Source organism: Stylophora pistillata, chromosome 11 (genome assembly GCF_964205215.1).
Source record: "Stylophora pistillata chromosome 11, jaStyPist1.2, whole genome shotgun sequence".
In the NCBI taxonomy this organism is placed as follows: Eukaryota; Metazoa; Cnidaria; class Anthozoa; order Scleractinia; family Pocilloporidae; genus Stylophora; species Stylophora pistillata.
This window is the reverse complement of record NC_142529.1, coordinates 28,509,011-28,536,594: the sequence shown is the minus strand read 5'-3', so window position 1 is coordinate 28,536,594 and position 27,584 is coordinate 28,509,011. Positions and strand designations below refer to the sequence as shown.

General features: G+C 38.7%; 2 protein-coding genes across 2 annotated transcripts; one reads left to right on the top strand and one right to left on the bottom strand.

Annotated features, from left to right (window-relative positions):
* Positions 1-2,115: 2,115 nt before the first annotated feature.
* LOC148721012 (uncharacterized) lies at positions 2,116-5,874 on the bottom strand. The gene is made up of 2 exons (XM_088737730.1): positions 5,498-5,874; positions 2,116-2,173 (listed from the first exon to the last, which is right to left on the bottom strand). The coding sequence occupies exons 1-2, from the start codon at positions 5,872-5,874 to the stop codon at positions 2,116-2,118; spliced, it is 435 nt and encodes a 144-aa protein (XP_088593856.1).
* A 14,220-nt stretch (positions 5,875-20,094) lies between these two features.
* Positions 20,095-21,575, top strand: LOC148721011 (melanocyte-stimulating hormone receptor-like). Its single transcript, XM_088739518.1, has one exon. It carries the CDS (start codon positions 20,360-20,362, stop codon positions 21,305-21,307), a length of 948 nt encoding a protein of 315 aa, XP_088595644.1. The 5' UTR covers positions 20,095-20,359; the 3' UTR covers positions 21,308-21,575.
* Positions 21,576-27,584: the final 6,009 nt, after the last annotated feature.

Genomic DNA, 27,584 nt, shown 5'->3' with positions numbered 1-27,584 from the left:
ACAAAGAGGCAGTGTACAGTGCACTGTGGGTGCAGTTAGCATTGGTAGTTTGCTATTCCCCATATTTCATAGTGGCAGCTGTAATCACTAACCTGAGCACTGAAACGTTTCCGTCAAACTTCGTAGTCATAAGGGAAGTAGCAAGTGTCTTAATTTGTTTTAACTCGACGATAAATCCATCTCTTTACTGCTGGAAGATTAGTAAAGTAAGACAAGCAGTGAAGCAGACATTCAGACAAGCACTTTGCTGTCCCTGGAGTTAGATCCCTCATGAGTTATACTTGTATTGAAGACTTTCAAAGGTGACCATAAAGTCGCGTTTATTTTCAGAGAATACTTATCTTTGTTATAAGATGGGACGAGACAGCTCAAAGAAATTTTTGCTCGAAGTTCGTAGGTAATCTGCGGAAAGAAAAGCAATGGAAACACGAGCTATATTTCTTAAAAATGTTTTTCGTGCTACTAATTCAAACTTTATCATAATTACATCTAATCATAATCGAAGAAATATATGCATGTATTTTACTGTCATATTTATTCTTCTTTTAAGAAATTTCGATGTATTTGTTTGTTACGATTAAAACATGTCAAATTTTTTATTTCTCGCTAATCGGTGAAAAGCGCTTAATGTTGGCGCCATATATCCAAACGAGCTGGTCTAGTTTTAATCTTCAATTTTTTTTGGTTAGTAGAAAAATATCCGTGATACTTATAAATATGTGAAGATGATTTTTCACCTGCACATGTCAACTGGGTTTGGCAAAGGATCTGAAATAAAATTTACCATCATCAGTTGTAACAGAGTTCTTCTCTTTCAGATCGATCGAGACTAAGTGCGTAGCCTGTAGTACTTGGTAAAAGCGACTGGTACTGGTGTCCAGATTCGAACTAAGATCTAGAATTCGCCGTCAAACCAAAATTTGTCATACTTTGGCTAAAAACGAGTTTTCCCTCTATTTTTGCCAAGTACAATTAACAAATGGTAAACACCACAGCTTACACTATTGAGTTATGGATGCACGCGGGAGGTTGCTAAGCACGAAAGAAGCGTAAGAGTCGCTGAAGGCGATAGCCGAGAGGGAATCTAGCTTGTTGAGTGTTCAGCAAACCTCCCGCGTGCATCGATAACTCAGTAGTGTATGCTGTGGTGTTTACCATTTGTTTTATATAGATAGATAGATACTTTATTGGTAAATACTTCGCAGCATGAACTGAATTGCGTATTCACAGATATTTAAATAAAAACTACTATGTACATGTATTCATCTTATTATTAAATAAATACGTAGTTCGTCGTATGGGGGAACTTGTACATTATTTGAGGCTGTTGACTATTCTGGCCGAAGCAATAAAAAAACTGTTTTTAAGTCTGTCTTGAAAAGTGGCAAAGCAAAGGTACGCTAGTGCCTTAACCTATGAGAGCTTACATAGCGGGGTGGTAAAAGTTTGCTTAATTTGTGCTGAGGATTGTTCATTATGTTGCGAAATGTTGCTGTACACATATTTTCATGATGGTCTTTCACAGTTGGAAGATTCATAATAGCTAAGGCCTGTTCGTATTACATACCAGGACAAATGATTCTCATGGATCTTTCCTGAATACGTTCTAGTTCTTGGTGGAGGTATTCTGGGAGAAAGTAATGAAAAACTTGTGCTACATAATTGATTAGGGATCGTACACATGCCGTGTAAAAGAGACAAAGGTCTTTTGGTGGAACATGAGCTCTTTTTAGCTGAACAAGGAAATAGGTTCTCTTTGCTGCTTTCTTAGTAATCTCAGGTATGTATAACATAACATTGATACATTGTAGCTAAAAAGTTCCCTTTTATTCAACAAATCTTACGTGACCAAAAAAAAACAAGCGCTTGCGGAAAAATAGTCTTTACCTTTGCTCACATTAGCAGCGTACACCCATGGGCAAATGGGGGACGCTAAATTGACCAATCAGAGCGCGCGCTTTACTTTGGTTATGTTATAAAAACATTTACAATCACCTCGAATCATAATTTTCGAAGCTGTCTTTCGATTCGTTGTCTTACTTCTCAACACATTATCCGGTTTTGTCCATTTTTACCGCGAATTTTTTTAGTTTGCCTATTATTGTGTTAATCTCCTCAACGCTTCACTGAGCGATCGAGATACAACAAACGTGTCTGTAATGCGTTACTTTTCCTGGAAAAAGAAAATAAAAGTAATTAAATTACATCACGAAAAGGAATCACGAGGTTCAGCCTATAACATTTCCAAGAAAGAATTAATAAGTAAAACATAAAAAAATAGTTTAACATTGATTATTGCCTATCGCTTTTTACATATTCACATATTTAAAAATACTTTAACCTCGCTTTAAACAGATTAAAAGATTTGGGTTCAACCAAATACTGCGGTAAATTATTCTATTCTTTCACTGTGCGAAAAAAAATTAATATTTATTTTTCACACCCAATTTAAAAAAGTGGTTGGCTCGTGTCCCTTTTTTCTCGAGTGAGTTCGAAAAAATCCCCGAACTTCGGGTAATTTAGGCGAAAAATAATTTTTTAACATTCTATAAGTGAAATGAAGAGTCTCCGCTTCTCTAAAGTGGGCCAGTTCAAAAATTTGATGCGTTCCTCATATTTCATTTGTCCAGGCATTTCATGGTCCAAGCGCAAGACAAGATGCCCTCCTTTGGACCTTTTCAATTGTCAGTATGTGTTTTACAAGTATGGACGCCACATTGGGGCTGTGTATTCAAGAATAGGTCTTACTAAAGTAATATACTTATTTACTTTACTTACTGCCCATCATGCCTTTGTGGCACATGGGGCAGCAACGAAATCCTCCATCCCTGCCTATCTTTAGCCAGTTTTTCAATGGTGCTCCACCTTTAATGGAGCTCCCTTAGTCCCTTCTCTACAGTCCTGCGCCAAGTTGTTTTCGGGCGCCCTCTGCTTTGTTTGCCTTCAGGTGTCCAGTACATTGCAATTCTGGCTATTTCGTGACTGGGCTTCCGCATCACACGTCTAATCCACCTCCATCTTTCCCCGGGGACAAGTGTACGAATATGCTCCTGCTTGGTTTTTCTCAGTAGCTGGTCGTTTGATATTTTCCGAGGCCAGAAGATTCTCAGAATCTTCCTGAGACTAGCTGTGTGGAAGGATGCTAGTCTTGAGAGGTCTTGTTCTGTCATTCGCCAGCATTCCGAGCCTTAAAGCCACAGCACGAAAACACAAATTTACGTCTTAAACGCGACTTAAATGCAGCGTAAGTTTGCATTTACGCGACTTAACGCTCACGTAAACGAACCGTAAAGTTAACCTTTACGCTACCTTTAATCAATGGCGTAAATGAACACTAAAACGCTTCACGTAAAGTTGGCGGAATTGTGGCGTAAAGCCGCTTTTAAGCAACAGCGTGAAGGCAGTTTAATGGTTCTGTAAATGTAAATTTACGCTTCTTTATAGGGCACTATATTTTGCATTAAGTTGGCGGTATATTGAAGCACTGTCAAATCACACATATACCATTAGGCGTGAATGATCCCTTCGTCCTATGAAAGGCAATTCAGCACAGCGTAGCCAGCTAACTCTCGTTTGCGCTTTAAGATTGAGTTCAAAGTTCAAAGAAATGGCGTGAAAGAGGTAAGCACCCGATATATTCGCCAGCTCTACATTAAACATGTGGTGGCTGTTAAGAACTATAAAACCGTTCTCCCACGGCGTGCGTATGGAGAGAAGATCATTTGTAACCTCTGTGCTCAAAAAATAGTAAACAACACTAATGACAGCACTAAAGCACACTTATATTACAATCTCCTGGTACGGCTAATATTGTACGCATGCGCACAACCATATCACCCGTAGAGTGGCAGCCATGGACAGCTGTTTCGCCCTTGTTGTGGCTCATTAGCATGGCATAGCGGGCAGGGTCTATATTTGCATACGCAAGCTTTTGTACGAATCGATTGCATAGTCTTCATCGAGTTTTAGTGATGGAATTGAATGTTATTGACATACAATAATATAGTTACATACCGACCTTTAATGTGCCTTTACGCGGGTAGTATAAAGTTGATCTTTAAGAGCACTTAAAGCGGCGAGGTAAACAAGCGTAAAGCTAATTCAACACCTTCACGCTAGCTTTAAGTCAACTTTACGTACCGACCGTGTAAATTGAACTTTATTCGCCTTTAAACAACTTTAAATACCAGCATAAAGTTGGTCATACAACTTTAAGCAAATTTACGCCATATTTACGCTTTCGTAAAGCTGCATTTTTGTATCATTAAGCTCTTATTAGGTGCTTTTATCTAAAATGTATTTCACCAAACTTTGAATGGAATAAACATTTGGAATTTTACAGTACCAATTTGAGTCCTGTGTTATGTGTCATCAAGGGATTTATCTGTGCACAGTAGAGTTCCTTCTTACTGAGAAGTGTCCAGAATAACTACAAAGTGTTTAGAAGTATTAAAATTTCAGGTTATTATTTAACTTCCCTGGCTGGTTTTCACAGGTAAAATCATTCCTATCAAAGCAAAAGGGAACGACAAAAACGTTGTAGAACCAGCGACAAGACATAATCTGAGAAATAGGCAAATTGATTTATTTGCTGAGCTTCGCCCAACTAGAATACAATTCAGTTATTATGTTTACCAATGACAAAGTCCCAGTTCAGACCATATTTTTCAAAATGAAAATTGTTGCAAGCTTTTAACTCAAACTAGGCTTAGACTGTTTTGGTGATCATGATGTTTCATCATTGTGCTCGTACAAATAATTATTTGTGCTTAACTATTAAAACTCCTACATCTCACTGAATTATGCCATTTTATGTGCTAAACAATAAAAAACTTTACGTTTCATTTACACTAGGTATAAATAACCGTAAAGTCGACTCACAAACTATACGCAACGTTTACGCTGGCTTTACGCTCCCTTCGCGTGAAGCTTCCTTTACTTACCCTTCCGAAGTACGTAAAGTTAACGTAAGGCTTCGTAAAACACTTTACGCAGGTTTACGCAACATTTAAGTCTTCATAAATCTTGATTTTCATGCTGTGAAGGAGAGTTGACAATATGCAGCTCTGATAGATTCTAAGCTTCGCCTTTCTGCTGTAGTTTGCTGACCTCCACACTGATCTTAAGCTCATAAAGGCATAATTTGAATATATCAACAAAGTTGAAATGGTAAATTGGCCACCGTTACGGTTACAAAAGCTGACGTTTCGGGCGTTAGTCCTTCGTCGGAGCGAATAGGGGAATTGTGGGTTGTGTGTGCTTTTAAAGGCAGAAAAAGGAGCTACGTGATTGGTGGGAACATGGCAACGAGAAAAACACGAATAAATTAGTGGAATGAAAAGCGTTCGTTGATACCTTATAATAGTCTTATAATCGTAACGGTGGCCAATTTACCAATTCAACTTTGTTGATATATTTAAATTATTTCGTTACCCCCACCGACGCAGCCCCAAACAGTTTCTTCAGAAACTATCAGCCTTTATTCACAAAGGCATACCTTGCTTTGTTCAATCTGCTTTGTATATCTAGAGTGGTACCTCCATCTTGGCAGAGCACACTTCCAAGGTATGTAAACCTGTTGGCGTTTGGAATGTCCTGTCCTCTTACCCAGATCTTTGTTGGGGAAGGGGCATTAACGCACATGGCCTCCGTCTTCTTCAAGCTAATTCTCAAGCCGACCTGGCTGCTGAACATGCTGAGCCGGTCTGTCTTCCCCTGAATGTGCTGTCGAGTGTGAGACAATAGGGCTAAATCGTCTGCGAAGTCGAGGTCTTCGAGCGTAGTAACAGGGGTCCATCTCATGCCTCTTCGCTGATCTTCCATTGTTCGACAAAGGAACCACTCTTCAGAAATATTGAATAGCATGGACGACATGACACATCCCTGCCGTAGACCGGTTTTAACTTCAAAACTTAGATCCCCCTGACTGATGCAACATGTGAAATTTGAGTAAAAGCATTTGATGATATTACCAATGCTTTGTGGAATGCCATATGCTCTCAGAATCTACCAAAGACTGTCCCTACGAATGCTGTCAAACGCTTTCTGATAGTCGATGAAATTTACATACAACTCCCTCTTCCACTCAGTACATTGCTCAAGTATGTTCCGCAGTGTGAAAATAAAATCCGTACATCCACGCCCCTTGCGAAATCCAGATTGCTCGTTCCGTAGGATGTCATCAACAGCTTGAGTAATGCGCAGTATAATGACCTTGCAAAAGATTTTACTTGGCACAGACAAAAGGGTAATTTCTCGCCAGTTGTTACAATCACCTTGAGACCCTTTCTTTGGTATCCTGATTATCACTCCTCTGCTCCAGTCTGTCGGAATTTCTTCCTGTTCCCAGATCTTTTTAAACAAGGGGTCAGAATGGTTGCCGCAAGCTCAGGGGCTGCTTTAGACAGCTCGGCATTTAGATTATCATGGCCAGGAGCTTTTCCATTCTACAGGGAATTAATGGCTTGGATGATTTCCCTCCTAGTTGGAACGTCTGTGTTGATGTCAAGGTCAGTTGCGGCTTCTTGGATGTTTAGCATTACTGTTGGTGGTGGTCTGTTTAAAAGCTCTCTAAAGTGCTCCATCCATCGCCGTTGTTGCTCTCCCTCTGATGTTAATAGGATACCGTACATATCCCTTACAAGCACGTTGGTTGTGTGGCACTTACTTGTTATTATCTTGGTGATCTTTTATGCTGTTCCTTGTTCATTGCGCGCAGCTGCCTCTTCCGCCTGGGATGCAAGGTTCTCCATGTACTTTCGTTTATCTGCTCTTGCTCGGCCTTTTACCTCCTTGTTCGCTGCCCGATACATTTCTTGATGCCTTTCTTTAAGCCGTTGGGATTTTGAATCTATAACTTTCAACGGGCTTCTTTAATCCTCGTCTACTTTCAATTGCTTTCCAGGTATCAGATGAAATCCATTCCTTTGACCTCCGCTGCCTGCAGCCTAGACATGCCTTGCTGCTATCATTGTAAGCAGTAACAATTTTCTCCCAGTTCTTATTCACCCCTTTATCGTTAATATCCTCTCTTCCGCCTAATTCCACAGGAGCCTCGAATCTGTTATGCACCTCCAGGATAAAAAATTTTCGCACATTTGGGTGTTTCAGTTGGCTCACATCGAAACGGCTGCGTCCCTTGGTTAGACGCCCTGCAGTCTTTAATTTCAGTTTAAGGTAGGCTGTTACGAGATGATGGTCACTTTCAATGTCAGATCCTCTCCTCACCTTGACATCCGGAAGGGATCTCCGCCATTTTCCATATGAAACTTCATTGCCTCCCGGTCACAAAACGAATTCAATTCAAGATACTGTTGATAACATACAAAGCACTAAGTGACATGGCTCCAATCTATCTTGTTGAACTTCTTAGTCGATATATTCCAGCACGAAGACTCTGTTCATCAAATATGAATCTACTTGAGGTCCCAACAATTCGAAGTAAAACGTATGGGCAAAGAGCATTCTCCTACGCTGCTCCGTATTTGTGGAATCAACTACCTGAATGCATAAAAAACGCTGAATCTGTTGACTCCTTTAAACGCTTCTTGAAAAATTATCTTTTCAAAAATTAAGCCACCAGATTTTTTTATATCGTACGTTGTCAAATATATGTATAACACATAATACTTCGTTAGTTTAGATAGAGTAGCGATAATTGCATGTATAGGATTTTTATTAAATGGTAATTGTAAAGCGGATAGAGTTCAATTTTAATGCGCTGTATAAGAACTTATTATTAAATTAAAATAAATTGAATTTCCATTGATCAGCAGATGGTCAATTTGATTTCTATCCCTGCCATTCGGGGAGCATCATGTGCTTTTATGGATCTCTCGGTGTGAAAAAAGGCTGCCCCCTATCACCAAATTATTAGTTGTGCAAAACTCAACAAGCCGTTTTCCATTTTCATTGATGATACCACTCTCGTGTCTTCCTATCACTCTGTGCCTGGCTGAGTTATCGGCACCAACTTTGACATTTAGATCCCCCATGATGATGATAAGATCTTGCATTGGGACCTGCTCAATCTCTGCCTGGAGCCTGAGATAGAAATTGTCTTTCAGATCATCTTCACTATCATTGGTCGGAGCGTAACACTGAATCAGGGTCAAGTTGTTTTGGTTTCCTCTCAGCTTGGCCTTTATGAGACGACTATTAATAGGTTTCCATTCCAATACCGATCTATCTGCTCCTTTCTTCAGAATAATTTCCACACCTTCACGATGTAGCTCATCGTCCCGCCCAGAACACAATACTGTCTCGCATGACACCGTCTTTAATCTCCCTGTCCCAATCCATCAGCTTTCACTTACGCCCAATAAATGCAAGTTATACCATCTCATTTCTGTTGTAGCTTGTGCAAGCTTCCCAGTTACGCACATAATAAGTACATTCCAAAAACCAATCCTGGTCATGATTTTTGCACTCTTCACTTCCAACTTCATGCCAGTAGTTTCTTTCTGGCTTTCACCACTGGCAGTCATACGGTTCGAAGACCTTGGAAGGTCTGCTTGCAGGATATTGGTTGTCTTCGTTGCTGTTTCCGTAACACGTTCTTTTACAGGATAAGGTTGTTAGCCTTTAGTGTTCCTGTCTGAGAAAGTGTTCCAAGAGCCAAAAGTGGTGCTCAACCGATTTGGCTAAAACTTGGCACAAAAGTTGAGTGTGATAAGATATTTCACAAGCCACTTTGGCTCACTTCTCTGACTGTTCGTTCTGGAGTTTCCGGGGGGTTCCATTCGTGGCCTATGGAGCACCAAAATTTCATCCATCTAAGGGGCACTTGAAAGTGCTATAAAACTCCATTGGTAAATTTTGCTGCCAAATGAATTTGACCATGGACTCTACTATAATGGAGCTTTTACTTCATAAATGTAACTTTGTTTTTAAGCAATTAGACAGAGAGGGGCCTGGGGCTAAAGTTAGGTCAAATTTTAGGTCAAAATCACCACCCAAAACTGCCATTTTTCAAAGAACCATAACATTCACCTGCTTTCTTGCATAGCTTTCATACCAAATCCAGTATGTACTTTAGTGACCCATTTATCAAAATCAGTTGAGAAAAATTTGGCTTATTAGGTTTGTTAAGTTTTTGGCACAAACTCTTCATGCCCCTCTAAGGCCAAGCGTAAATCATGCTATAAACCGACCAAAGTCTCGACATAAAGCCTTTATTTTGTATTTGGTGAGTGAAAGTGAAACATTAAAGCCAAATCAATGTCATTATCTAGAAATACCTCGTCTCATAACTTACTATTACTCTAAGAAGGCCTGTGATTAGCACTGCAAACACCCAGCGGTTTAGCAAAATAAAGGTAATTTTTTTTTCTTTGAAAACCTAGTACCCATCATAGAGCACAAATGATGATGTTCTGACCTAGATATGGCAATATTTGTTAAAGATGCTTGAATTTCCTTTGATTCATATTTTTCAGGTCATATCTCCCTACATACTACAGTAAAAAACCCGCAAGTAACAACCTAAATTTTTAGGACTTAGCCTAAACAGGTTCTTATATAAATGGTACTTAACAAAATTTTAGGCTATTTAGTTTCTTAAAACAGGTTCTTATTCTTGGAGAGAAACACACCTGCATAACAAGTTGGTAATTATCCTATATTTTGTAACTACATATTTTGCACTTATTTTTCTTAAGAAAATCATGTTTTACAGCAATGGCAATCTGGTTTTTCTTCGATTATGATTACGGTAAATAATATCAGTGTACCTGTAATGTACTATATGATTTTAAAATATAAGAACCTATTTAAATTTTCTTAGGCTAAATAGGTTCTTGTTTATAGGGGGTATAAATGGAAAATTTTCGGCTAACAGGTTCTTAACTTTTAGGTTCTTACTTGCGGGTTTTTACTGTATACTCAAAAGCATGCCAAGTCTCTATATTTGTCAGGCCCATTTTTTGATGCAATATTAAGAGAGCTTAATGAAAACGACCTTTAACAGAAGATCTTTGGTTAAACTTTCGATAACCTTGCTAGCTCTTGTAAATACGCATGATGACATCAGAAACAGAGCAGGATGGTTGTAGTGAGTATCGTCCAGGTGACCCGCCGGAGGCTGATATCCATCCCATTTCCCTACTACGTTAGAGCTGAATAAATCAAATCATCCGGAAGTAAATAAGAAATCCATAGTTAGGAGAGCTGGATAACAAATATTTTCTGTTGCAGTTCATATGAAACAGGCCCTGCCACACCTCAAGATGCGATTGTTGTATCGACCGACCCACCATATTGGACGTGAGAGTGAGAGGACTGGACCAAGTCAAGGAGTCACGTAACCTTCACTGAGGTTTGAGTAACGCGGGTCTGTTGATTATCACTTGCAGTAATCACAGAAATTTGCTTACTGTAGAAAAGGTTCACAATACGATGCCTTACGATTAGCACTACCTATTTTTTCAACGTCGAAAAATCTCGCACAATGACTGTAGTTGACTGAGTTTTTGCTTTTGCAACACCTTAGTTAATCTTCCCTTGGCAGAGAGTTCGCGAAAGTTGAAATCTTCAAACAAAAGAAAATTGGAAAACCATCGAACTATTTTGAAACATGTGTCCTAAACCCTTTTCATTGGAACAAAATTAAGGAAAATTTTTTTTTGACGGGAAGTTGAGAGGACCGCTCTTAGCGAGAGTGGCACTAGAAAAGCCATTCGCTACATTTATGCGCGTGTATGAGCCCTTTCGTATATTTTTAATTATCTGTACTTGAAACTTTCGTATCACCCGATCTTCCTCCCGCCCCGGACTCAGCTGAACCCTTGTACTTGTGTTTTAATCAAATAGTCATGTCATTATCGCAAGACAACACAGGAGTCATTTCTGTTTCGGGCAGCGGAGCCCATGACGCGGCACCGCATTGATCATTTAATCCTGAAACTTCTTATTGCTATACTTTCAATACTTAATAAGGACACAAACATTTACACTTGAATAGTGAGGGGGATGGAAACTCGATCCAGTCTTAACACTCTCACGTCCAAAATGGCGGGCCCTATTGGCATCATCCCATGTCTCGTGTGGAATACTTCATTTAAACAGCAACATTAATTTTTGTCATCCAGCTCTTCTGACTGTGGATTCCATCTTTTTGGGATGGTTCCATTTATTCAGTTCTAAAGTACCAAAGATCTCTGATGGATCACAAGTCACCTGGACAGTGCTCACTGCGGAACGTAAGCTTATGGTCATGCTCGCTATAAGTGATGGGTATTTGCAAGAGCTATTCACAGACTATTCAAAGGTCAGGCGTAGATCATCTTTTAACGATCGTTTTATTCTGAGCTTAATGGTTAAGGCCGGCCGGGTTAAGGTCACCTTATTTTCAATTTAAAAAACGGCCTGACAAAATATGGAGACTTTGCACGCTTGGAGTATAATATGTATGGATATATGGCCTCACAAACATAGATCAGAGAAAATTCAATCATCTTTAGAAATATCGCCATATCTGAATCAAAACATCATCATTTGTAATCTATGATTGGAACAAGGTTTTCATGGGAAAAAAATTACCTTTATTTTGCTAAACCACTGGGTGTTTGCAGTGCTAATCAGAGGCCTTCTTAGAGTAATTATAAGCTATGAGTCGAGGTATTTCAGGATAATGACATTTATTTGGCTTAAATATTTCATTTCCACTCACCAAATACAAAATAAAGGCTATATGTCAAGACTTTGGTCTGTTTATAGCATGAATTATGCTCAAAATTCCATTTTGCTTGGCCTTAGAGGGGCATGGAGAGTTTGTGCTAAAAACTTAACAGACCTTAATAAGCCCAGTTTTTCTCAACTGATTTTGATAAACTAAAGTACATACTGGATTTGGTATGAAAGTTATGCAAGAAGGCAGGTGAATGTTATGGTTTTTTGAAAAGTGGCAATTTTGGGTAGTGATTTTGACCTCAACTTTGACTTAACTTTAGCCCCAGGCCCCTCTCTGTCTAATTGCTTGAAAACAAAGTTACATTTATGAAGTAAAAGCTCCACCATAGTAAGGTCCATGGTCAAATTCATTTGGAGGCACAATTTACCAATAGAGTTTTATAGCACTTTCAAAGTGTCACTTAGGAGGATGAACTTTTAGTGCTCCATAGGCCACTAATGGGACCCCCCCTAAAACTGCAGAACGAAGAATCAGAGAAGTGAGCCAAAGTGGCTTGTGAAATATCTTATCACACTCAACTTTTGTGCCAAGTTTTAGCCAAATCGGTTGACCACCACTTTTGGCTCCTGGAACACTTTCTCAGACAGGGACACATAAGCCTAATCCCCAGGTCTGGAGGGCTGTGGGACTGTCTTTAGTCTGCACCCTACTCCTTGACCTGTCTGGCTTGGGAGGCCCTGTCAGGGGTGTAAACACCCCCGTCGGCATAGCTCCTGGAGTCACTGGGACGCACAAGCCACTCAGCCACGACAAGGCAACAGTCCTAGTGAGTGGACTAAAGTAATATACAGAATAGAAAATACCTCTTGGTTTGTAGATCCAAGCGTTCTGTAAACAATGCCTAAGATTTTATTAGCCTTGCTCACAGCACCATCAACTTGAACACTTCACGACAGGTCATAGGAATTCAGAACTTCTAGGTCTTTCACATGCTTTACTGGTTTGATTGCAACTCCCATAATATACGAAGGAAACGAGCTGTCGCGGTTATGGGTAATGCGCATTGTTTCGCACTTCTCCGGGTTAAATCTCAACTGTTATAAAGTTTCCCAGTTTGCTAAGTGATCAATGTCGGTTTGAAGGGCTTGAGTATCACTTATGCTGTCAGTGATCTCTCTGTACACTTTCGTGTCATTTGCAAAGAGTTTGATAGTTGACGATATGCTATAGGATATATCGTAAGCAACTGCCCTCCTCCTCTTATTTGCTTGGAGGGCTTCATTAAGAATCAATTCCTTTCTTCGCAGTCCACATTCTCCTCTCCATCACAGCATTTATTGACTATTCTCTTATCCTCGTTGCCCTTCACAAAGAGTCTTCCTTACATCCACCGTCCAAACTCTTGTATCGTTGTCTGGCAACAACTGATCTGTTGGTTGGTCTTGTGGCCCAGACTTTCCGTGCAACTTCTTGGATGTTCAAGGTCCAAGAACAATGGAATCTCTGTCGATACGCATTTGAATCAGCCTACATCACAGCCCATCAAATATGTGGAGTGTCTTTGATGACGATAATACCCATTTACGTGGACAGACTTCTCTCCCTGATGTTGTGGCTAAGATACAGACAAATTGTAACTTTGAAGCGCATGCTACCAAACTTTGTCATGAATACATCAATTCACTCTTTTTCACAAATGAGTTTTATTAAAGCGTAAGTTCTGCCTTACTTATCGTCCAGACCTCGCTCTTCTTGTCACAAACTTCCCCACCCCACTCCCTTTAGATGTGTCTGGGCTGCAACAATCATTACCACACCCTCCCCAAAAAAGGCTGTGTTTGTAACACTAGTCACTTCCGAAGATATTTGAATTTCGCGCTCGGTGAGCTGGCTGCGCGCCGGTGCTTACTAACCTTTGTCTTGCGAATAATAGAAACCCTATCCTTCGAACAATAGATAAGGACAGATAAGGAGCGGAAGCTTGACTTACTGTCGGGCCAAAATCCTAAGCAAAAGTTTGATACGCACTCGTTGGGTTTGTCTCTCCGCTATTTCCGCGTTGGTGAATAAAAGAATAGATTAGTATAGGTAATCGTCTGGGGCCGAGTAAAATTAAGGATTAATATCACTTGTGTTTTCGGAAGTTGCTGAAATTGCCCGAGTCACTGCGCGACTCGGGTAATTTCTGCAACTTCCGAAAACACAAGTGATATTAATCCTTAATTTTACGAGGAACCATGTGATTACTTGGATATAATATAAGGGGCAAAATGTTTTCTTACTGATCTCGCGCAAAACGGGACGCCATTGTTACAAAACAAACAGAAATTTCTTTACCTTGGCAGCCGTTGCTAAGCGATTTTCAGCCAGTCATTTTCAAGTAATTTTGCCCGGGGCAATTACAAAAATTAAGAAAAAATCCCATCTGTCTTGACCAATCACAATTCAGTAATTTTGCCCCTTATATGATAAAAAGTTGAAATGAATGTAGAGTCGAAAGAAAAGTAGTTTGTATGTAACAAAGATGAAATTAATTATTTGGTACTTGATAAAACCTCGTACTCAAAACAAAGCCGAGTGTATCGTGGCTAGGTCAGTATGTGTTCATTAAAATATAAAGCACGCAGGAAGTCTGGAGAAAGAGAAAGGTGCGCAAGAGTTGCCAAAGACGTAACCAAGAGCCATCATAGTTTTATAAATGATAAACTTATCCCCTCCTTCATTTTCCTTCTCGATCGATAGAATATCATGTTCCCTTCAGCACTGTCATAAAGTTTTCATCATCGGAGGACAATTGCTAATCGCTCGAGGGACTTAGAACATAAAGAATTAAGTCACCTGCCGGGAAAATAAAAGCTTGTCTGATAACGTAACATTTACTTAGAATTTGTTGGTGAGAGGAGGAGAACAAATTAAGAATGTAAGAGAAACGACAGTAAACTGCTTTTTCCCCTAATATTTTGCTCTTCTCTTATTTTGTTCTACTCTTGGAGAAGAAACGGAGGTAAAAGAGCCCCAAAATGTTGCTAATCACGCGGTTGAATTCGAATATTTTAAAATAAGGTTGCATCAGTGGCCATACATCAATTTTAATCTATATATTTATTCGAATTCTTTGATTGATTGACATGGGTTTGATATCCCTAGCTTAGACCCTCTATATTTTAATGTTACTGAGGTTGATAATGAGCCAAAAATTAACTTTACATAAATGACATGGACATTTGATTGACACTCTATCGATGGAGCAAGGTCAGCTTGCGAGCTGGGTCCTCGTTAACAGCACTGCGGGAAGTTGCTCCTTCGCTCACCAGTTGTGTTGCTCGAGGCCTCAAACTTATTCGCCAGCAAGGTACAAAAAACTCATACTGAAGCGTTTATAATGAGTGCCTTTCCGTCGGCTAAGTAAGGAGGGATTGTTTATCTCACAGAGAAAACAATATTAATGTTACAGGTGTTTTTATATATTTGGCAAATTAAAGTGACGATTTCTCTGAAGTTTTCCAAACGATTAAACAATGATGAGGAAGTCTCTATATGATCATTAAGTGGGAAGTAAGGTTTTAATGATCGTCGTCGTTGTGAAGCTGTTTAGATGAAATATTTCTCGTTGCAATCACAGATAACTTCAATCTAAGAAAAAAGGAAACTAATACAGAATAATGTCGACAACAAATTTTTCACTGGAGGTGGAACACAGACCAAGATATTTCAAGATCTGTACTGTTCCCCCCCTCTGGTTGGTGGGCTTCCGCAAAAATTTAAAATTTCTTTTCTACCAATCTACATTCTCCTCTCCATCACAGCATTTCTTGGCAATTCTCTTATCCTCGTTGCCCTTCACATAGAATCTTCCCTGCATCCTCCGTCCAAACTCTTGTATCGCTGTTTGGCAACAACTGATCTGTTGGTTGGTCTTGTTTGCCAGCCTCTCAGTGCTACTTATTGGATGTCCGTGGCTGACGAGCAATGGAATCTTTGTCGATACGTATTTGTCGCCGCTTTCCTTACAGACATTGCATTATGTGGAGTGTCACTGCTGACGATGACGGCCATAAGCGTGGACAGACTTCTCGCACTGATGTTGGGGTTAAGATACAGACAAATTGCAACTTTGAAGCGCACATACATCACTGTAGCTACCTTTTGGATTTTATCTAGTGTTGCTGCTTTACGCTACATATTAGATTACCGTATACTCATTTTATATGATAGTATAATTACACCATCTTGCCTTGTTATTTCAGTCGCCTCGTGTACGAAAATTTTTCGGGTTCTGAGTCATCATCAGGCTCAAGTACAAGATCATCTCCAACAACAGCCGGGCCAACCAAATGCACCGAACGTGGCGCGGTACAAAAAGGCTGTGAACAGTGCACTGTGGGTGCAGTTAGCGTTAGTAGTTTGTTATGCATCATTCTTCATAGTAACAATTGTAATCGCTGACAGTAAAACATATTCATCACACTTAGTAGTATTAAGGGAAGTAGCAGCTGTCTTAGTTTACTTTAACTCGACGTTAAACCCGTTTTCTTTACTGCTGGAAGATTGGTGAAGTAAGACAAGCAGTAAAGCAAACCATCAGAAAAGCACTTTGCTGTCCATGGAGCTAGATCCTCATCAAATTGATACTTATATTATTTTAAATTTCAAAGCTGAGTCATTAAGTCACGATTTTTCTTTGAGAACGTTCGTAAGATCTGTCCTTGGATAAGCAAGAAATAAGAACTTCAGCAAAGTGTAAGGGAAAACTGGACTGTCTGATTTATGAAATGTTATTCATAACAAAGAAAAGGCCATGCTTGAACACACAATCAGACTCCATACGCGCAAAACTATTTATTTAATTTTATTTAAATTTGTCACTTTTTACACGCATATTTTACGTTTTATCGCCTTGCGCGGTATATATTAAGTTGTCAAATGTTATTCTCTTCTCACTTGAAAATGATGACATGGTGTCATCGAAACGTAGTGTAAAACTTCTTTCACTTATTTTTATCATTAGATCATGTTCGATTAATTCTAATCCTATTCGAATTCTAACTTTGTCATGAAAACAGAGTTATATGCATTTTACTCTCATGTTTAATTCCTTTAACAAAATGTAACGGAATTGGGTTAAACTTTAAAGAGTAGTTACAGCGGAGAGTTCTCGATATATTTTTATCTTAGGTTAAACAATTTCCACCTTTGTTTGCTTCCCTAGGGAAATTGCTTGATTTTGACGCTTTATTGCTCAACGCACTGGTTAATATTTACTCTCGTCGTCTTGGGGTAAATGAAATTCAATAATCGTGTGGCGCTTTAACAATTCGTAATTCAAACCGTCGTGATCAAAGGAGAATTTAGAGAAATGCACCATTAAAATATTATAAACGACGTTCATTTTGAATATTCTAACCAAGATTGTAAAATTGCAAAAAGTATATGGTTTGGTAGGTTAACATCCTGTCGCGGTTTTGTTTAAGATTTTAGTCAGGGGATACAAAACGGAGAAAAATAGGCTCCAAAACTTTGTTTATTGCAAATTTAATTCAAAGTTGACATCTGTGACAAAAATTTGAATTTCAGTTATTTGATGCATTCGGAGATTGTCACGAAATTAATGTTTCCTCAGACGATCTCTTGCTTTGACCAAGTAAAGTACCCAGCTTGAACTTTTTATTTTCAGTTCGCTGAGGCTGATTATGTGTCAAGTCTGAACTTCACACAGATCTTTAGTTTAGTATTGAATGCAATAAAGGAAGAACATCTCCACTTGATAATCGGTCCTTAAATGACAATTTATCCTAATGTACCACGTAATTCATCTCTTATAAAGGGTGACAAGAAAGAGTTCCCTTATGGTATTGTCAAACAGAAATATAGCCGATGTCTTCGTTTTTGCCAACGATAATTATTTTTAGCTAAACTCTACTAATTGAAAAGAAAAAGCTGGTCGCGGCCCACTCGTAACTGTTTAGAAGTTCAGCTGCAGTTGCTATTCGGAATAATCAAAGAGAATTTAAAAGAAGTAAAAATTTCCTGGATAAACTCCTAAACCGTATTGAAGAATTGCATGATATACTGCACCTTTTAAGCAACAGATTCACGCACTCGTTTGGTTTGTCCATCAGCTAGTTCCCCGTCGATTAACATAATAACAGATTTAAAGTAAAAAAAAAATTATAGGCTTGAAAGAAAAGTAACTATAGAACGAGTACAAAATGAATAAATTGGTATTCGATAAAGCCTAGACTCAAAACGAGGTCGGGTCTGTCATGACTGATGTCTCCTAAATTTTGAGTTTACAAGAATTATTCATTGGTCTGTGTGCGATATGAAGCATGCGGTAATTTTACAGTCGAGCTTGAAAGACTGGTAAGAGTTGGTAATAGGCGGATTAGTGCGCAACTTTTATTCACAAGTGATGATAAAATTAAAAAAACTAGAATGAAAAAAATTGTTTATCGAGTCTTGATAGGTTATGACCACACATCCCTTTATTTCCATCTCCATCAATAAACTACCATGTTTAATTCAATATTGGATAACAACTTTTACTACGAAAAGAGAATTGTCAATCGCTCAAGAGAATCGCAACAAGACTTCAATCTCTTGCCACATAAAAGAAAACTTGCTTCATACCAAAATATTCGCTTCAAATTATCCGGATGAAATGATCCAGGTAAAGAAAGACTCTAGGGAGAATACTTTCAAAAGTAATTGGTGTCATCCTCTTAAAATAAAGGTTATTATTATTATTATTATTATTATTATTATTATTATTATCTGTTCAGTGCATTGTAAAAACTGAAGCAGGTGTCTATAATCTCCTTTTATTGCTATTTCATACGTGAGGCACCTGATGGGTTCCGGAAAAAAAATTATCAGTTTTTGAAAGAAAATTTCCGAACACATTTTGCATGAATAAAGGCTGGTGAAGTGGTCTTTATGTGGCTAAATTTAAAGAAGTGAGGTTTAAGCGATCGCGGCTTGGTGTCTGCAGTTTACACAAATATTTCTCCTTGCAATCACAAATACACGACAAGAAAAAGAAAACAGATAATGTTGACAACAAATTTCACTAGAGGTGGAAAGTAGACGAAAACAACACAAGAACTCCTATGCTGCCCCCCCCCCCCCCCTTTAGAAGCTGGACTTAAACAAGAATCAGTTTTTATCACAGCAGTTAACATTCTCCTCTTCCCAACAGCATTTCTTGGAAATTCTCTTATCATTGTTGCCGTTCACAAGGTATCTTCCCTCCATTAGCCGTCCAAACTCTTAGCGACGAGACAGTAGTTAGAACGTACCGGTTCTAGGACAATAGCGTATCCACACTTGAAAATTAGAAGGAAATGTATGGGAAAATGTGCAAAACTGTGTTCACTAGAAATTGAAATGAAGTATTTTAAATATAAGCTGGCATCTCTGATTACAATTTCAATAGTGTGATGCTTTCGAGTTTCCAGTTTTTTTCTCAGACCAAGTGAAATCGTCAGCTTTTATTTTTCTTTATTTTTATTTTACCGAGGTTGATAATGATCAGTCAAGTTTAAAGTTCATGCAGATGATATGGACATTTCAAAAGCACCCTATCAAATTAAGAGAGATGGTTTGTGGCTCTTCTAAATATGATACGATAGATGTCTCTATATCTGGCTTGCCTTTTATTGCTAATTCATACCATTTAGGGTATGAAAAAAGTAACTTTTTTAACACGGTACACAGTTTCCAAAGACATTTTAAATGCCAATTTTACAATCGAGCTCGAAAGACAAAAAAAAAAATGATAATAAACTAGTAAAAAAAAATTGTTCATTGAGTCAGCGATACGATTGGAAAACGCATCCCTTTATTTTCCATCTCTATCAATTAATTGTCATGTTTACCTCCATATTGGGAAATAACTGTCAGCATTACCCAGCGAGAATCATTTATCGCTGAAGGCAATCAAAGGAAGAAAAGTTCAGTAAATTTCCTTTTGCATGGAAGTTTACCTGATACGAAAGTATTTTCTTGGTCTTATATATTGTGTTCAAGACATTGGAACTGAGAAAACAAATTTGATCTAGGGTCTAGTTGGCTACCTTAGGCTTGTCATTATCAGGGATAATCACTATGAGTTCACTGGCAAAAGGAGGAGGATAAACAAAGAATGACAAAATAATTGTAGAAAATGGTTTGCTGGCGTAATATTTTGCTTTTGTGGCAATTTCGTCTAAGGTACTGGTCGGATAGGTAAAGATGACTGAAAAGCTGCAAAGCGCAATTAACTACACGGGTAAATTCGAATATTTTAATTAAATTCGCAGCTACGACCACAATTTGAATTAAAACATTTTGATCCATTCGTGAAACTCAATTTATTATAAAACCGCGAAAAAATCGCTAGTTTAAGTTATCTGTCAAACTTGCCGAGGCTGATAATGATTAAAATTTCAATTCCGAAAAAATAATATGAACATTTGATTAGCATCCTGTCCGTGGAGGTTAATAACAGATGTCTCCATATTTTAGTATTTTTTCTCAAATGAGGTACCTCGCATGTTCCGGGCATTATTTAACACAACAGAGAATTTTCTGACGCATGTTAAATGCTTAAACGCAGGTGAGGATTTTAATTGTGGACATTGTTTAGGAAGTAGGGTTTCAGTGATCGTTGGTAGGCGTGTGCTGTTTGGACCTCATTTCTCGTTGCAATCATAGATAACTTGCCAGAAAAAACGAATCGAACACAGAGCAATGTCCCCAACGAATTTCACAAGAGGTGGAACACTGACCAAAACATTTGGAGAACTGCGATGCTCCCTTTTATTGGTTAGTGGGCCTAAGAAAGAATCAGTTTTTTTCGCAGCAGTTCACATTCTCCTCTCCATCTCAGCATTTCTTGGCAATTCCCTTATCCTTGTTGCCCTTCACAAAGAATCTTCCCTTCATCCGCCGTCTAAACTCTTGTATCGTTGTCTGGCAACAACTGATCTGTTGGTTGGTCTTGTTACCCAGCCTCTCGTTGTTGCGACTTGGATTTCCGTGGTCCACGAACAATGGAATCTTTGTCGATACGCACATGACGCCGCCTCCCTCACAACCGCAGCATTATGTGGAGTGTCGTTGTTGACGATAACGGCCATAAGCGTGGACAGACTTCTCGCCCTGTTGTTGGGGCTGAGATACAGACAAATTGTAACTTTGAAGCGCACATACATCATCTTAGCTACCTTTTGGATTGTTTCTAGCGTCGCTGCTTTATGCTCCATATTAGATTACCGAATAACCATTTGGTTTGGCTATATAACTATACCATCTTGTCTTGTTATTTCATTCCTCTCGTATTTAAACATTTTTCGGGGTCTCAGTCATCATCAGGCTCAAGAACAAGATCATGGCCCACAACAGCCGAGCCAACCAAATGCACTGAACATGGCGCTATACAAAAAGGCAGTGTACAGTTCACTGTTGGTGCAGTTAGCACTAGTAGTTTGCTACGCACCATACTTAATCATAGTGGCAGTAGTAATCGGTGACGGTAAAACGTATTCATTAGACTCAGTAGGCATAATGGGAGTAGCAGGTGTCTTGCTTTACTTTAACTCGACGTTAAACCCGTTTATTTACTGCTGGAAGATAAGTGAAGTGAGACAAGTAGTGAAACAGACAATCAGAGTAGCGCTTTGCTGTCCATGGTTTTAGAGTTAGATCCCAGGTTTGTTAGGGTACACTCTAATGGACAGTTTTCATAGCTTTGTAAAAACGTCACGATCAGTACCACCCAGAGAGAACTCTCGTCAGATATGTTGTATGTTGGATATATAGGAAGAAATTAGAAACTTATCATTAAATTGGAAGTCTGTACATAGTGCATAATGCTTATGAATTTTAGAGATGTATAATATTGCTTGACTAATGCTAGCAATGTGTAAATTAACATATGGAATAAAATTGAAGTTACTGGTTCTTAGAGTTCTTTTCACCGGATTTTTCTTTTTTTTCCCCACACTGATGATATTCATTAATCCTCCTTACTCAGCTCTGCATGAATTTCTACATAAGAAGACTGAGCTTTTAATAAGTTGTAGAATAACAATACTATCACATTTGTCCATGTGTTTGACTCTTGATACTAACTCATTCCTAGATTAAGGTGGCTGAACACAGTTTTTGATACCTTTGTTTCTTTCACCATTTTCTCTAAAAGCCTTGATCTCTCGGTCACCAAAATTGGCAGCAAGCAAGTTAACAACACAAACTTTGTTTTTTCGATCAAATTTATCCCAATTCGTTCATTTTACTTCTCGATCAATGGATTATCAAGTTAACTTTAGCATTATAATAAAAACTTCATTATCAGAGGACAATTGCTAATATAATCGCTTGAGAGAATTACGACATGAAGAATTCAGTGACCTGCCTTATACGTCAAAGCTTGTTTGATACCAAAATAATTTACTTGTCTTTTCGCGAAAAAGACGTTGGAAGCGAAGAAATTGTATAACTACGATATAATAGGTAAACCTTGGCTTAGTAATATCCAGGACAATCACTAAGAATATTAATTTGTTGGCGAAAGGAGGAGAACAAATAGAGAATGCAAACGAAAGCGGCAGAAAATTGTATCTTCGTGTCATATTTTAGCTCTTCTTTTGTTTTGTTCTAGTTTTGTCGGGGACGAAACGGAGTTAAAAGAGCCACAAAATGTTACTAATTACACTGTTGAATTCGAATATCTAAAAGTAAGTTTGCATGTATGGCTATACATCAATTTCAATTCGTTATATGCATTCGAATTTCCTTGACTGATTGACATGGGTTGGAAATCCTTAACTTGTGTTGTGAGGGTTTTACCACTCGCTTGGCGAATTAACAAGAGGTACTGAGACTCTGAAATTTTCTTCTTTATTCTCCTAAACTGCTGCTTTTACTACAGCTAATTTTCTCTCTCTTGTTCCACTGCTTATTTTCTACTACTTTCAGCAAGGAGTGCTCCAATACAGAAATCACAGACATGTTTGGGTTAGCTAACCGTGGGAATTTCCAAAACAGGATGTTCAGTGTGGGTAAGACTCAAGGTCAGTTTTACCAACTCAAACATGACCACCTAGTAAACTAGTTATCCTCAACCATAACAAGAGATTAAAATGTCTAGCACGGTAAGTGCCAAGCCAAGTTCAAGCACACACTAAAAATAAATGATCAAAACTATAGATTCATCAAAATAGCACGTAGGGGCGAAAAGGCGAGACTTAATAAAACAAAAGGCAAACCTAAAAATACTTGAAATATCAATCCTTGAAAACACTCTACAACACTTGAATCTTCTTTATTTTTAGCTTGCTTAGGCTGATAATGCTTCAAGCCTCAACTTTACACAAATGATATGGACATTTGATTGACACCCCATCAATGAAACTAGGTCAGCTTGCGAGCAGGTCCTTGTTATTAGTTTTGCGTCGCTCTTTTGTCCACGAGTCGTGTTGCTCAAGGCCTCAAGCTTATCATTCACGAGCGAAGTAACTCTCACTGAAACGTCGATAATGGGCCCGTAGGCTAACTTAAGAGGGATTTAAGGTCGTACAGAGAAAACGGTAATTATGTTACAGGTGTTTTTATGTATTTGCTTCCTTTTCCAATTTTATACGGGGTGTACCTGACAAGTTAAAGCGACAATTTCTCTGACATTTTTCAAACGAATAAGCAATGATGGGGAAGTTATATGACTCAGTACGTAGGGAGCTCTTTTTTTAGTGATCGTCGTCGTTGTGTAGCTGTTTAGATCGAATATTTCTCAAAAAAGGAAAAAGAGAGAGGAATACAGAATGTTGTCGACGGCAAATTTTACTGGGGTGGAACACAGACCAAGACATTTCAAGAACTGTATTGTTCCCCCTCTCTGGTTGGTGGGCTTCAACAAGAATTTCTTGAAATTCTTTCTTGACAGTCAACATTCTCCTCTCCATCACAGCATTTCTTGGCAATTCTCTTATTCTTGTTGCCCTTCACAAAGAATCTTCCCTTCATCCGCCGTCCAAACTCTTGTATCGTTATCTAGCAACAACTGATCTCTTGGTTGGTCTTGTTACCCAGCCTAGTTGTCGTTGCTAGTTTTTGGCTTTCTGTGACTCACGAACAATGGAATCTTTGTCGATATGCATTTGAAGCCTCCTTCCTCACAGGCTATACATTATGTGGAGTGTCTTTGACGACGATGACGGCCATAAGCGTGGATAGACTTCTCGCCCTCCTGTTGGGGCTGAGATACAGACAAATTGTAACTTTGGAACGCACATACATCATTGCAGCTGGCGTTTGGATTTTATCTAGTGTCGCTGCTTTGTGCTACACGTTGGATTACCGTATACCCATTCTGTATTTTTCTATATTAATACCATCTTGCCTTATTATTTCAGTCACCTCCTATATAAAAAATTTTCGGGGTCTCAGTCGTCATCAGGCCCAAGTACAAGATCATTTCCAACAAAAGCCGAGCCAACCAAGTGCATTTAACACGGCGCGATACAAAAAGGCAGTGTACAGTGCACTGTGGGTACAGTTAGCATTAGTACTTTGTTAGGCACCATACTTTATAGAGACAATTGTAGTCGCTTGTAGTAAAACGTATTCATCACACTTTGTAGTCCTAAGGGGAGTAGCAGGTGTCTTACTTTATTTTAACTCGACGTTAAACCTCTTTCCTTTACGAGGGGGGCACCGGGGCCTCTGGGAAACCTCAAAACCGCAGAAAAAAACCTCCAAAACCGAAAAACCGACGAAAAAAGGCAGCAAAACCGAAAACCGCATGCAAACCTGACAAAACCGCTACATTTTCACCTTTAAAGGGGTCAAAAAGCAAAAACCGAAAACCGCATCAGAGTTTTCGTGAAAACCGAAAACCAAATGCAAAAACACGTAAAATCCGCAAACCACTCTGAATATCAAAACCGAAAAACCGAAAAACCGAAAAACCGAACCTTTTAGGCCCAAAAACCGCAAAACCGAAAATCCCAAAGCCCCCCTCCTTTACTCCTGGAAGATAACTGAAGTAAGACGAGCAGTGAAGCAAACAATCAGACAAGCACTTTGCTGTCCATAGAGTTAGGTCCTCCTCGAGTTATATATAGTACTTTTAAAGCTGAAAGTGATTACACAATTATTGTATGAAAACACCCGTCAAATATGAGATACAATGAATATATGAAGTTCATATATTTTTGAACTGCGCTATTAGATACGTATGATGGACGATCCTCGCAGTAGACAGCGCTATTTAGGCAATAGCGAAAGTCAGACCTGAAAAAAATCAGGCCTGTACGGGATACGTACAGGCCTGATTACATTGTGAAAGTAATAAATGAGATACAATGAATATATGAACTTCATATATTCATTGTATCCCATTTAATACTTTCACGGGTTTATTACGAATCAACTTAACGGCCTGCTCTCAGTTGGATTGTTAGCTCAATTGGTAGAGCGCTGCACTAGTATCGCAGAGGTCAGTGGTTCGAATCCCGTACAGGCCTGATTTTTTTCAGGTCTGATTTTCGCTATTGCCTAAATAGCGCTATCTACTGCGAGGATCGTCCATCATACGTACCCGTCAAATATGCTATTAGATAGGAAGAAATCAAAAGCTCAAATAATATTTTTGTTCGAGGTCTGTACGCAGTCTGTTGGGGATAGTGTATCCGTTGATCTATGTTCTTTTGTGTTGTGAATATTTTTACCGCTAATTCATGTTTTTTATGTTGATTAATGTCAATCATTGAACAATACTATTGATTTCTGTAACGCAAGGCCCTGTGGGGCTCCCACTTTTAATCGAGTATTCATTAAAACAAAATGGCTTGTTGTGTGCACTAAATAGCTTTTTTTTACAGAAACAGCTGAAAGAAATGCATTGAAACACCAACCATATCTCTTCAAGAGTAGTTTTCGTGCTAGCTAGCTACCAATGTTCATGAATACAGCAAGGTATAATCGAAAAAAGATATGGGTGCATTTTACTTTCGTATTTAATCTAATTTTTTAGCAATAGAAAATTGTTGGATAAAACTTTAAAGAGAAGTTTAAAAGAGTTTTTTTAAATTCAACGTCTTTTCTTAACTCAAAGAAAGAGGCTTGTTATCGACGCCATATTGCCAAACGAGTTGCATTTGTCGATGTTTAGTCTCGAATTTGTTTTGTCGTCCCAGAAAAATTTCCGTAATGCTTATCGCCTGATGAAGACTGCATATTGCTTATCGCCCGATGAAGTGTGCATATTGCTTATCGCCCGATGAAGTCTGCATATTGCTTATCGCCCGATGAAGACTGCATATTGCTTATCGCCTGATGAAGACTGCATATTGCTTATCGCCTGATGAAGACTAGCAGTATGCAGTCAAAACGTCGCGATCCACATCATAAGTGACTATATCGTGAGACAAACAATAATACTTAATTATCAAGAATTATATAAATTTCGATTCCACGTTGATGAATGACATGATGAATTTAATGTTGAGTTGATAACTTTTTTCCATTTTCAGTTTGCCGAGGCCGATAAGGATTACAGTGTGAGCCTCTCACAAATAATATGGCACTAAATGCGCTCCCTTGCATCTAAAGTTGATCCAGGTAAAGAGGGTTTGTTTGTCGCGCTATAAGAAGAGTAATATTCAAGCTGTTTGTTAATGTTATTGCCTACCTAATGTAATGACTATTTCAAGGAATAAAATGACTTTTTTAACACAACAGACGTCTTTTGAATAAGGAAGTCTCTCTGTGATTATGGTTGAAAAAATGAAGACTTCGCTTATCGTTTTTATTTGACAGAACTACACTCATAAAACTCGCATATAATCGATCACCAGACCTGCGACAAAGAGAAGCAAAAGCAGAATATTGGCGACAGCAAATTTCACAGGAGGTGGAACACAAACAAAAACATATTTAGAACCCAGTTCTATGCACCCCTATTTCGATGGTAGACGACAAAGGTAGTTGATTTCTTTCTCAGCAGTCCAAATTTTCCTTTTCATCACAGCATTTATTGGCAATAACTCTTATCCTTGTTGCCCTTCATTTAAAATCTTCCCTATTTAAAGCAATTCAGCACAGTGTAGCCAGCTAGCTCTCGTTTGCGCTCTAAGGTTGAATTCTAAGTTAAGACATGGCGTGAAAGAGGTAAGCATCCGATATATTCGCTAGCTCTACATTAAACATGTGGTGGCTGTTAAGAACTATAAAACCGTTCTCCCACGGCGTGCGTATGGAGAGAAGATCATTTGTAACCTCTGTGCTCAAAAAATAGTAAACAACACTAATGACAGCACTAAAGCACACTTATATTACAATCTCCTGCTACGGCCAATATTGTACGCATGCGCACAACCATATCACCCGTAGAGTGGCAGCCATGGACAGCTGTTTCGCCCTTGTTGTGGCTCATTATCATGGCATAGCGAGCAGGGTCTGTATTTGCATACGCAAGCTTTTGTACGAATCGATTGCATAGTCTTCATAAAGTTTTAGTGATGGAGTTGAATGTTATTGACATTCAATAATATATTTACATACCGACCTTTAATGTGCCTTTACGCGGGTAGTATAAAGTTGATCTTTAAGAGCACTTAAAGCGGCGAGGTAAACAAGCATAGAGCTGATTCGACACCTTTACGCTAGCTTTAAGTCAACTTTACGTACCGACCGTGTAAATTGAAATTTAATCGCCTTAAACAACTTTAAATACTAGCGTAAAGTTGGTCATACAACTTTAAGCAATTTTACGCCATATTTACGCTTTCGTAAAGCTGCATTTTTGTATCATTAAGCTCTTATTAAGTGTTTTTAATTAAAAAATGTACCTCACCAAACTTTGAATGGAATAAACATTTGGAATTTTACAGTACCAGTTTGAGTCCTGTGTTATGGGTCATCAAAGGGTTTATCTGTGCTCAGTAGAGTTCCTTCTTACCGAGAAGTGTCCAGA